The sequence below is a fragment of the Haliaeetus albicilla genome, chromosome 9 (genome assembly GCF_947461875.1).
Source record: "Haliaeetus albicilla chromosome 9, bHalAlb1.1, whole genome shotgun sequence".
Classification (NCBI taxonomy): Eukaryota; Metazoa; Chordata; class Aves; order Accipitriformes; family Accipitridae; genus Haliaeetus; species Haliaeetus albicilla.
In genome coordinates this window covers 37,635,190-37,647,233 of record NC_091491.1, presented here as the reverse complement: position 1 = coordinate 37,647,233, position 12,044 = coordinate 37,635,190, and the positions used below count along the sequence as shown (strand labels likewise).

General features: G+C 41.7%; 1 protein-coding gene across 1 annotated transcript in view; it reads right to left on the bottom strand.

Moving 5' to 3' along the window:
- The window catches only part of SPATA16 (spermatogenesis associated 16), an 85,860-nt gene that overhangs the window by 20,642 nt on the left and 53,174 nt on the right, over positions 1 to 12,044 (bottom strand). Inside the window, exons 6-8 of the mRNA XM_069792708.1 lie at positions 10,340 to 10,486; positions 9,991 to 10,103; positions 2,743 to 2,907 (exon numbers count right to left, since the gene is read on the bottom strand). Coding sequence (XP_069648809.1) covers positions 2,743 to 2,907; positions 9,991 to 10,103; positions 10,340 to 10,486 — 425 coding nt within the window. The remainder of the gene's footprint in view (positions 1 to 2,742; positions 2,908 to 9,990; positions 10,104 to 10,339; positions 10,487 to 12,044) is intronic.

The window sequence follows — 12,044 nt, the reverse complement described above, 5'->3', positions numbered from 1 at the left end:
AAGAAACCTTTCCAATTAAAATATCATTGATATCGATACACACCAGTGAAAAGTGCCCAGCATATGTGCTCTGGTTTTAATTTTTATCACCCAAAGTTTTTCACCAGCTCTATTGGCAGACAAAATGTGCATGCTACAAGAGTGGGCAGTTGGCAAACCACAGTAATTCTCCCAAAGCTGATCTTTTTTGGAAAATCCCCTCCAAGGAAAAATGCTGCATTTTTAAAAATATCTTGTCCTCATTTGATTTTAAATTGAAAGAGATTTCTGCCTTTTTAACAAGCTTTCATCTTGATTTATGATGTACAAATATGGTGACATTGAAATCGTAAACCTTGGAAAGATTTTCTTCAGGGTTTTTCCCCACTTATATTCAACTCTTCAAGCTAATGGAAGTCTTTATTTTCCCAGGGTCTGTGAATAAATACTGATCTAAAAAGGCCTCAGTTGAAGTTCTCTGTGCAATAGATTAGGACTCCATCTATTTAGTTACAGGAAGACATTTACACAGAAGAGTTTATAACTGAAATGCCTTTGGGATCCTTCCTGTATCAGTGCAAATTGCCCTATTATAAATTCAGTGTGTTTTAAACTTTATACAACTTCTACTGTATGTGATAATAAACATTTGGCATCTTTAGCATTTTCTAACTCACACAATTTAACTGCCTTGCTCGGTCATAAAGTCTTATTTCAGTTTTACCAATGTAAAGTCGGAATGACCTCAGAGGAATTACTTTAAATTTTTATTAGTACATGTGAGATTAGAATTTGGCCAGCTCAGTTTTCTTCACGGAAAAATTTAGATATCTCTTAGAAAAGTTGCTGAAGAGCGAGAAGCACGTGAAGTCAGCATGGGTGCTGCGGTTCTGACCCCACGGACATGGTGGGGCTGCCTCTGTAGCATCCATTGAGAGCCGCTCAATCACACCAGTACAAGCCCAGTCCTGCAAATGTGTCATCCCGCCTGGACCCCGGTGAAATGAGGAGGGTGACAGGTAGGCTGAGCAAGCGAGGATCTTTCGCTCGCTCCCTGGATGGTTTGGGCGTGCAGACCCAACGATGGGCAGCAATGTTCTGTGCTTGATGCAGTTGTGATGTGGTAGGGAAAGGGCATAAAAGGAGCCTGTGCCATGTGGGCTGGTGCCACCGGGAAAGGTAAATCCCATTAATCAGTCCCCAGTGAAGTCACTCTGCAAGTTCTTGCTTGCAGTCCTGTGCCTTAACACCGTGGTGCCTGAAGTTTACTAAAATATTCTAGCTGCAAAGCATCTGAGCCTCCATTTGTGCACACAGACTAAAGATATATTTTACAGCAGGATGACAGGACAAAGAAAAAGAAATGAATGCCGAATTAATACATTTTAATGCTCTGGACAGGGTAGCTGGTAGAGATTTTCTGCCTTTATTCTTTTAAAAAACATTTTCATCTTGGGCTCAGTAAACAAAGCATACGTGTTTTGTTGAAAGATTTACAATCTGTCACTTAAATCTCCCAGCACAGACCCTTGTTCTGCCCAGTCCTACCCCTAAGAGACTGAAGGCCTTTGCCTTGGGTGGCCTAGAGCCTCCCCCAAAAAGCTTTCCAGGGAGGTCAGGCTTATGATTACTACATGACAAGATACAGTCAACAGCGTAATAGCCTGTGCCTAATGTGTGATGTACTGAAAATATTGTACCCAAGAGAAAAACCTATCACTGAAACGCACACCAATAACTCAAGACCCTTTAGTCAGCTTTGAAATGTGGTCCTGGTGAAGTTTAATACTAGCAAACTTGCATCAAAAGGAGAATGTCTTTTAATAACACAGTTTCTTTGCAATGTCGTTTCCCTTATCTCGAGCCCAGACTTCAAAGTCTGGCAACCACCTCCTGCAGTTGCAGGCCGCTGCTCGTCTTCCCTAAAGCAAGCTGCTGTGAAGCTTTAATTCTACAGAGCTTAGGAGCTTTGCAGGACTGCAAACAAATGTCAACGGGACTGGCTTTGGGAAAACCAGGAGTTTTTAGTGAACTGAAGTTGGATCATCAAAACTGGACTGCATTTAAATGCAGGGAACTGGAGAGGGACTTTTTTTTTTTTTCTTTTTTTCCTAGAATGAAATACTTGAAATTTGCATGTACGTGAGCTCCCTCCCCCATCAGAAAACCTGACAGCCTCGTGGAAGAATAACCATACGGTGCTTTCTGATTGCAGCTTATTGATATACTATCAAGCTATTAATGACTCTAGTCTTGCAACAGCCCTGCTAGCATCACTGCCCTCATTTTACAAAGGGAAAACAAAAGCATAGCAGGTAGACTGGTTTATTCAGAGGCAGGGAGCAAGTGGTAGCTGGAGCCAGGAAAGAAAATCTTTTTTCTCTTTTCCCCCCCTCTCCTCTGCTTTAACTAGATTCGGCCTGTTTTGCTGCAGGTGGCTTCTGGTGTTAGATATCTTAAAGTAGCACGATCTGAATAATTGCAATCATTTTCCCAGACTGATTTGGGGAGGTTTGGGGGAAAAGAAGAGGTTTTAAAAATATGCCTACAGATGAGTCATGCTGGTTCTATAAAAGTCATCCTTGCAGGTGATTAGCACCTCCTCTGACAAGGCACTGCAGTAGGATTTTAAAACTACTTCAGGTCCACGCACACGAAAAATGACTTCCAGAGCAAATTGCAGCGCAGTGCTCTGCCCCAGCCCTTCCCTCCCTGGCTCCCTGCCTCTAAAGGCCAAAACAAGTATTAGAAATAAATACTTACCAGTTCGGCATCCTGCTGACTGATGTCCTGCAGGTAGGGAATGGTTGCTAGCTCAGCCATCGCTTGATTAATCACTTGGGACTGTTCCTCGACTCTCTGCAAACGGCCGAGGAAGCTGGCGTAATGCAACTTCTCTATCCCACGTGAACACGCGCAGAGATTGTCCTGTTTTCTCAGCAAAAGCAAGTAGGTTAGAGGAGAGTTGCAGGAAACGCACTTATCCTTTGAGTCCTGTGCCTTGAGGCTTATCATCATATATATTTGTGCTGGTGATACTATAAGCACTATGGCATTCAGCACCTTTAAGATAATGCTGCTGACAATCTTTATAGAGGGAAAAAAAGAGACTTTCTTGCCACAATCTCTCTAGTAGTACTAGAAAAATAAATATGCAGTCGTAATATATGTGAAGGGGAGACAGCAGATAACAAACAGGAATGCAATTTTCTCATTTGGAAGTGGCTTTTCCATAATCCCCTCTGTTAAATATTACCTGACTTTTATGGATTGCTTTTAAATTTTCAGTGAAGTGGTTGAGGAAACCGTGCAGTGTGTCGGCTTATGGCTTGTTTGCAGACTAGGCAAATCCATAGTTTTCAAATATATAACCTTGAGGGACTAAAACCTGCAGAGGTGGTCTCTGATCCTCCAGGCAGCTAGGCACGTGGTAAATTTTAAGCGTGCGAATACAGAAACTCAGCCAAGTGCTTGCATAAAATCTCAGCACCTGCTGAAGTACTTGATGGATGCCAGCCTTACCACCATATTTTCAAAAGTATTCTGGTGCCAAAAATGCAAATAAGCACCCTACTGAGATTTTCAAAAGCAATTTGGCCTAGATTCCTGACGAGATGTAGCCATTGCATATCTGAATGCTCAGCCCTTCCGAGTGAAATTTCCATTCATCTAATCAGGGTTTTGAATGTATTTAAGTGCCTGAAATTCCAAGAATTGGCATCAATTTTCAAAACCACTTCCAGTATTTTTAGCAGACCTTTGTTCTAGCACTTACATGTGGTGGCACACTGATGCTGCCGTTTACATACGCTTCCAGATAGGTGATTCTAGGTCCAATCGTATATTGAACGGGGTAAAAGGAAAGTTTTGAATGACATTTATTTTTCAATAAATGGTGTCTTGTTTTTAAAATGAACTTCTCTTGGCAAAGAATCTCGATCACTTGTTTTGATCTTGATCTTGGTTTTGCAGAAATTTGCGCTAGGCAAGCACCAAGTGTTATCAAAATGACTATCAACATAGTTCTTGTACCAAGTCTAAGAATTTAATAACAATGCTGTTCTTGCTTTCTATACAACTTACAAGAATAATAATGGAAAAAAGCTTAGTTTTCTTTTAACTCCAGAAAAATACAACTAATTCTGGTACAGTTAATTTTACCCCTTTTAATATAAAACCTAATATAGTTGTAAAATAACATGAAGTGAAAGACCATGCACTGGAGACCAATGGCAGGAATGCAGCTATAACCTGGGAGCTCCAGATATGAAAACAACTGGAAAAGAAAGAGCTGAGCCAATGAACTGGTATTTCCATCAGCTGAAGGAGAGAATCAGGCACTGTGCAGGGAAAAGGAGCTCTGGTCAGCAGTTCTCTGGAGTATTGCAGATAGCTCCACTCAGCTGTGTTTGGAGAGGTTAATTTAAACCCAAGCATCGTGGAGCAGAGAAGCCAGCATGGTAGGAGATACCTCTTTTGAGAGAAGTGTGGTTTGATTAGTCTATTAATGAAAATGCCAAGAGCTTATTATTCTTCTCAATAAACATAATGCAGGCCTAAATTCCAAAGAGAGCAAACAACCGAAAAGGGAAGGAGAGATAAAAGACAATGATAACAGAAGGACCATTGTGTATAAATAGGTACAAATAAGACTGGGATGGCAATCTAGCTTCTTATAATTCAGGTTGAAGGTCTGCAGTGTGTTTTGCCACGAGCAGATAAGGCGGAAAACCTAACTAGTTCTGAGATGGATTTTACTCAATTTGTGAATAAGATATTAGGTGACACAAAGGTGTATAATAGCAGGTGATTTGACCAGAGAAGCTGGGAGAGCCCTTCCAGGCCTACCTTCTCATGAACTCCTGTTGACCCACCTCTAAGAAGGGAGAGCAGGACAGCTTTGTTAAAAACTGTTTTTATCATTTGATGAGTCCTTTTCTGAGGACCTGACCTAGTATGGGTAGGAGACATCAGCAGGAAAATAAGATTTCTGTGATCTATAATGTGTGACACAGTCTAGTCAGCATGGCACTAAAGCAAGGAACAAAATGGAGCCTCGTCTCCACCTGATCGTGGGTGTTTGAAAGCCAGATAGCTGTGTCCCCAGGTAGAGCTGTGTGCATTAAAATAAGGAGAAGCAATCAGTTAATGAGAGAGAACGAGAGCTCTTATCAACATGAAATAGTCTCACAACATTTTAGATGCAGCAAAAGGTTTTTCCCTGCTATTCTTGAAATCCGCCCAAAACCTTTTTGTGTAAGCACTAAGAAATGAGTATATTGAGTCATCAGCTAAGAAAGCAGGTAAAAAATCCTCCCTCATCATGCTGTGCCTGTTGGGGGCTTCTCCAATGATTAGGAAAGTAAAGGCAAAAAGAAAACAATTCTTCCTCTGCTTGACTCTCCAGAAAAATAAGAGAGCATGCCACGTAGCGATGGGAAACAAATTGGGCGTTTGTGCCAACATGCACTCTGTGGACATAGCAATGCTATTTAAGTTTATAGGAGGTTGGAAGTAAATAAATAAATAACCGACAGTGGGGTTTTTTTTGAAGGGATTAGAGGAGGTTGAACATTGTCAGAGGTGGCGTTTCAGTGACAATGAAAAATGCTGAAAGAGAAAGTAAATAACTGCTGCTGGCAGGAGAAAAAATTCCACAGGGAGCTGAACCACATGATGAGAATTACATGAACTATAGCAGAATTCAAGGGGCTACTAAGCTGCAGTAAAAAACATAACAAAGTGGCCAAGCAATCAGATGAAGATGAAACCAGCTCAGGTAGGCACGGTGAAGGTTAAGTAAAGAGCAAACTTAAATGGAGACTTCAGTGGAAAAGAGTTGATTCCTTTAACAAAGAGAAGAGATACACATTTGAGGAATCGGGTAACAAAGGAACCAACAAATGCAGTATAAGGAGTCGCAGTTGCATCCCGGTTAGAAATGCAGTAACATATTAAGACAATAAATGATTAAATTATGATGCTGTTACTTTCTGGATGGGCCTCACCCCTATTGTCTGGTATTCCAAGGAGAATTTAAAGAGAAAAGTATAAAACGAGCAAATGATGGACTTTCTCTTGACGCCTTTATTTATAATGGGCAATGTCACCTCAGGTGGGGGTCCTCCCAAAAGAGAGCTTTCCCCAGAAAACTTTTTGCTGCACAAATTCCCTTTGAACTAAAAAAAAAACCAATCCAAACCCAAAAAGCTGTTTACCCCCAGAGGCGTCTTTGAAAACCTTCCTTCTAGGCGAGAAATAAGGTCTTGATGCCCAAGGATCAGCCCTGTCACATCCTCATTCCTCTGACCTTGGGATGAAAAAGCACCTACAAAAAGCAGACCAGCCTGTTCTGGGTGGAGCTTACTTGCTGCTGCTAAATACCCAGAACTATCAACCAGAGCAAAGATAGGACAGGCTTGCATCACAAAAAGCAGCTGGAGAGCATGTGAGACGAGTGAATCATGTGTCCTTTCTGTATTGAGAATTTTGGGATGATACCCCCACTTTTTGCTTTTCTATATACTCAAGAAAGGAGTCATCCCTTATGCCACTTCTATTTATAAATAAAGTTTAATTGCTGAGTGCTAAAGAAAAAGAAAAGTGAAGTGGCTGGTCAGCCTGGATTTAAAGAAGGATCTGTCATATCCAATACTGTGGCATGTTTAACTCTCAGCTTTAAGAGCACCACTTTGCAAAAGTCCGGAATGCTCCCCAGTAGTTCTTCTTTTCTACCGTAGAGTCTTTACCACTGTTTTTCAGCTCGAAAACTGAATGAAGTTGTGCCTTGCAAGCAGCTCTGTAGTGTATTGCAACGACAAGTGGAAAAAATCCATCATAATGTTTCTTTAATGCCCTTGGTATCCTCCAGAAAAACGTGTATGCTGAAATCCATATGTAGTAAACACTTTCCCTCTACTTAAAAAATAGACAACAAAACAGCGAGATCTGTAAATGTAAGTATCATGCTGTGAGTCATATGGTAGGTTTTGTTCACCTTTATAAGATGAGCAGTCTAATAAGACCCTCTGGCCACTGTTTCTCCTGTTAAGTATCATCATGTGCCCATGACATGGAACTCTGGCAGGAGAAAGGCAAACTTGGTGTGTACAAAGCAGCAGAAATTACCCCAGTGAAACCACTCGATAGAATAACCACTTGTCAGCGCTGGTAATCTTGACTGGAATACGAGTAGCTAAAGGTCTGACCGATACGTATTTTTTAAGGCAAATAAAATAAACTTTGTGTCACGGTATGTATTTCTGGGTAGATGAGGTTTATGGCGTTTCCCTACCAGCAGCAGATGATGCCGCGCGGGGACCAGACTGCGACATTCTTTCTCAAATGCTTTTTGCTTTACAATAGGCAAATGTCCCCTTGATTTAAATGGGACTGGCTGTTCTTTCTGAAGAAGGGGGACTGATAGAAAATGCTTCACTTTTTTAACCTTTAACTTCATGTCTTACCAACAGTGGTGTGTGTATAAATCATATAATTAACTCTAGGTCGTATAGCTGCAAAGCTGAGGTGGCAAAATTGACTAAGTGTTGCCATAGCTTATCAAGCTCCGCTTCAGCACTGAGATGTTTTTGTCAAAAAAATTCTGATTAGGACAAGCATTTTGGATTGTATGTTTTCATCTGCAAATGGAGAAGAGGGCAGAAAGGAATGTTTGTTCTGTTAAAAAACAGATATATTCTTTTATCTTCTTAAAGGAGGTGGTAAAGCTAGAGTCTTTGTATCTCTGTATCTGAAGTTTGTCTTGCAAAAGTTTTTAATTTAGTTTGTGTGTGACACAAATACAACGGAATCATATTTCTAGCTTGAAGAAAATTTTGGAATACTTTCAAGGAAGCAAAAGTGGCCAAATCTCTGCCAGGCCCATAAAGAGATTTTAATCACCAGTAGCAGAGCAGTTCTGGCTCTGTGCCTATCTGTATTATCAGGTATAACTGGCTTTGTCATTTGCGCTTTGGGTCAGAGGTTTTGTCTTGCCTGGATCATGCGACGCTATGAAAACTGAAGGGAAAGTGAACGTGTTTCCACCGATAATGGATGTAGAATGGGCAGCTGTTTGTTCTAACTCAGAGATAATTTCTTCTGCCTCGGGGCTTTCCTCTTCTCCATTAAAGCTCCCATACTGCCCCCCCGGTGGCTGGTTATAAATCTCTAGGACCACGGTTCAGACCTGTCAGCCCATTCTTGTTGCTGCTGGAGGTGGCACTGGGGTAGACCTTGCCTGAACCACGGGGACGCTATGCCGACCTCCCCGAAAAAAAAGGCAAGTTTGGTGCTGACTTCAGTGGTGCTGGGATTTCACCCTGTATTTTTGGGAGCCCTCCTCTGTTTCAGCAAGAATATTTAAATGTATGAGGTGAGGTCTAGAGCTGGTAGAAAATATTACTGTGTAGGAGCAGTGTAAATTCATACAGCTAGTTGGGACTGGCTTGAGCAATCCTAACGCACCACTCTGCTCTCGTCTCTTACATGAGGAGTTTGTTTTCTTTTCCCTATACCCTGGATACCAGATTCCGCATATCCCTGCGTGGACCACGTGGTCCTGTTCCTCCAAATTCATTTACAGAATAGGGTAGTTATGGAGAATCCAAAAGATAGCCGATTTCAAAACTTTTCTCTTCCTGATACTCTTTAGAGACTGAATAACTGCAATAGAAGACTCCTACCTCTAAAAGCTCTATGTTATACCCAAAGAGAGAATTGTGGGGTCAAAGAAATTTTTTAAAAACTGGAGTGTTACTGGGGCTTTTAGAAAGACCCAGGATTTTATTCTGTATCCGGTACCCAAGCCACTGTCTGTTTATACTTCTAGCTTCTTAAATGTTTGAAGTGCAATGCACCCAGCGGTAACAGATACTTCACTCTCCCAAAGATGCCACTTCCATTAGTCTGCACATCAATAACTTGGGCTTTTGGTCATCCAAAGCCAATAGCACATGGCTTCAGGAAAGAACTGGAAAGAAGCGGCTGTGTGTTTCCTCGGGGATGTCTGCCCTCAGCCTGCTCCACCTGCCTCCCACCGATGCAGAAGCTTTATGAGCGCCCATTTTGGCGAAGCACTAAGCACCTTTACCTCCCACTAAGCATGTGAGTTCAAGCACTTACTGTTGTTTCAGCAGCTGCTCTCTGAGAATAAAGGAGATATAGCTTCCCCAAATATCTAGCTAATGTTTCTTCCTTGCTAGGGGTTGCTAAGTAGCAGTTTTTGTCAACCTTCTCTCTGGTATCAAAACCTAAGAATATAAATCCTGTGATTTGCTAAGACACCCCTGACGAGGAAATGGCTCTGATTCCTTCAACATACAGAAAACTGAAAAACTGTTATTGCTAGGGAAAAAGCGTTAACATTAGCATTTACAATCTGGGGAGGAGAGGCTTCTTCCACTTATTTTCAGGAGAATAATTTAAGAATTGCATTAAAACAGTCTAGTCTACATGCAAATTTGATTTTTGACCTTTTGTGCTAATCAAAAGCCATGGTGCTAAAAAGCTGTGTACATTACTGCAGAAAGTATGGAGTAGAATTAACTAATATACCTTCAATATGGTTGTAACAGATTTGAAGGTTATTTCACATACTTCACTACATAGGGATCAGGATCTAAATCACTAGAAATGCTTCAAGTACCAATTATTAACTCTTGATGGAGATCCTGGTGATATGTGTAGTATACTACAGGTATTAAATATAGCAAGTAGTTTTGCTGGTTATGTGAAGTAGGGACATAATATAATAGGCCATAAAGATTTGAGAAAATTGCATGCAAAGTGATTTTAAATAAACTGGGTACGCTGTTAAATAATTAGGGCTACTTTTAAAAAGTACCTAAACCCCATCTGAACTCTGTCCCTAAGGCAATTCACTGAGCATTTCTGGACACAGGGGGAGCATGTGCAGAATGAATTGCCCACCAAAAAGCACACGTCATTCACAGACGCGCAAACTTCTGCCGCCATACACGCTACACACCAGAAAGTGAAGTTTATACTCACAGTTAATTTGGTGCTTCGTATAAAATCCATTACCGGCACGATCTTTTTCCCAGTGTTATCCCAATATCTTTTTGTTTCTTCTTTCGTGAGAGGACTGAAAGGTGCTTTCTGGTCTAGAAAATGAAATAAAAAAAACGTATAATATGTTTATTCATATACATTTTCCACAGAGGATCTAGCAAGATGACAGGTAAACTGGAGGAGAGAGGAGGATGAGGAGAGCTGTCTGGACAGTCAGGGCTGCCAGTACAGAGAAATGGGTCCCGAGAAGCTCCCCAACCCCGCTCCTTTAGCAAGGATCATGGAGGTGACCCCTGAACTACCCCAGCTATTTAGCAAGTTGGCGTACCTGAAAAGATCGGCAGTTTTTTACTTGACCACCTTTCCAAGATTTTTCCAATACGTTTGTTTCTGAAACCCAGAGTCAGTAAGTACCGCTGGGGAGGCAGGGACGACCACCCAGCCGTCTGTGGCAAGAAGTGAAATCCGTGAGGATCTGGAATAGGGAAATGAAAATAACTTCCACTGTCACATTTCTTCTCGGTTGTAAGATAAGTTACTTTTTTTGGAGGAAAAACCACAAAGTCTAAGAAGGAGTGACAAGTAGTCCAGAAACCTTGCCAAAACAAAGGCGACCAAACCAACCCATCCAGCTATAACTGGGTGTTGAAATTCCAGACGTTGCAAACGTTTGCATCAACAGCTTAAATTTTGCTGATGCGTAAGATGAAGCACGTTCTTTTCATTTATGTACTTTTTGATGCTGCTCCTCCAAAGCATTAATAACTCAGCACTTCAGTAACATAACATCCCGATCTTTTAACTGCAAAGGGAGCTGTTTTGTTGTTCCCTGACTTTGCGAGGTTTGATTTCCTGCAGATTTGTGCTTTCACCAGCACCACCACCGTAATCCCAGGCTTCCTGCCTGTTCTTGCTGATCCACCCAGCCGGCATGGGAGAGCTTGTGCTGTGGCTTGTCCAGAGTTTGTGCCTGCTGCTGCCAGACTCCCAGTGTATCAGCCGGGTCGGTCTGCCCTGACCTCGGCCAGGACAGATGCTCAGAGCAATTGTATAAACCACCTTTGCTTAGGGAGCCAGACCAGTCCTTTCCTCCCTCCCCTTCCCCTGCAAAAAATAAACCTAGATTGAATGTCAGTGTCACTTTTCACAAAGGCGTGCTCTGTTTTCAGTGAGCTCTGCTTTTAAGATGCCAGGCTGTGCGATCACAGTGACAAATGGAGAACCCCACTCAGAGCTCTCCGGACTTACCCCTGTATAAATCAAAGCGAGTGGACCTGATATTTCCCTTGCAGCATATTCTGCTTCTGAACGGATTCTCAATTTTGCAACAAACTGCATTGCACACTTGGATTTAAATGTGTATCTGCTCCTTTTCCTTGGCAATAAGGAAAACTTTGAAATTAATTCAGTCCTTACACTCTAGCAGAACTTGGGCTAAAATTGGACAGATGATTGTTGCAGAATAGGAAGGTTATTTAAAATAACATGTTCATGAGACGTCTGGTATTTCACACCCACTGTTAAAATGGGGCTTAGCTCATATTTTTAATTTCACCTATGATGTGAAATGTGAGATACAGACCTGCAGGTTGAATGCTCAGTGGTATCACACCGACAATGAGCTAAACTTGTTGCTTGTGATGGTTTTTTTGGTGGGCAGTGTGATTTTTAGGCCAGATCTGAATAGATAAGTTGAGAAACCCCTGCTGCTTTGGCTGACTTCACCTAACGCTGTTGTGAGTTATCTCAGCATCAAGTCTAGGAAAAGGAGCTGCATCTGCTCTGTCTGAGAGGGTTTCCAGGACAGAAAGGAGGGAGGTCGGGAGATGTGAGACCTCTCACACCACTGCACTCTCAAAACCCCGATACCCATATTGTTTGTTCTTGGCTATCGATCCCATTTAATTCCTAGAAACTTCAGTGATCCCAGAACCTGCCCTCCGAGAAACTTGTGTAAAATTGAAGCAATTCTTTTAACCGATAGATTTTTCTGTAGACAAACATATTTGAAGGCAGAAGTGGCTCTATTCAAT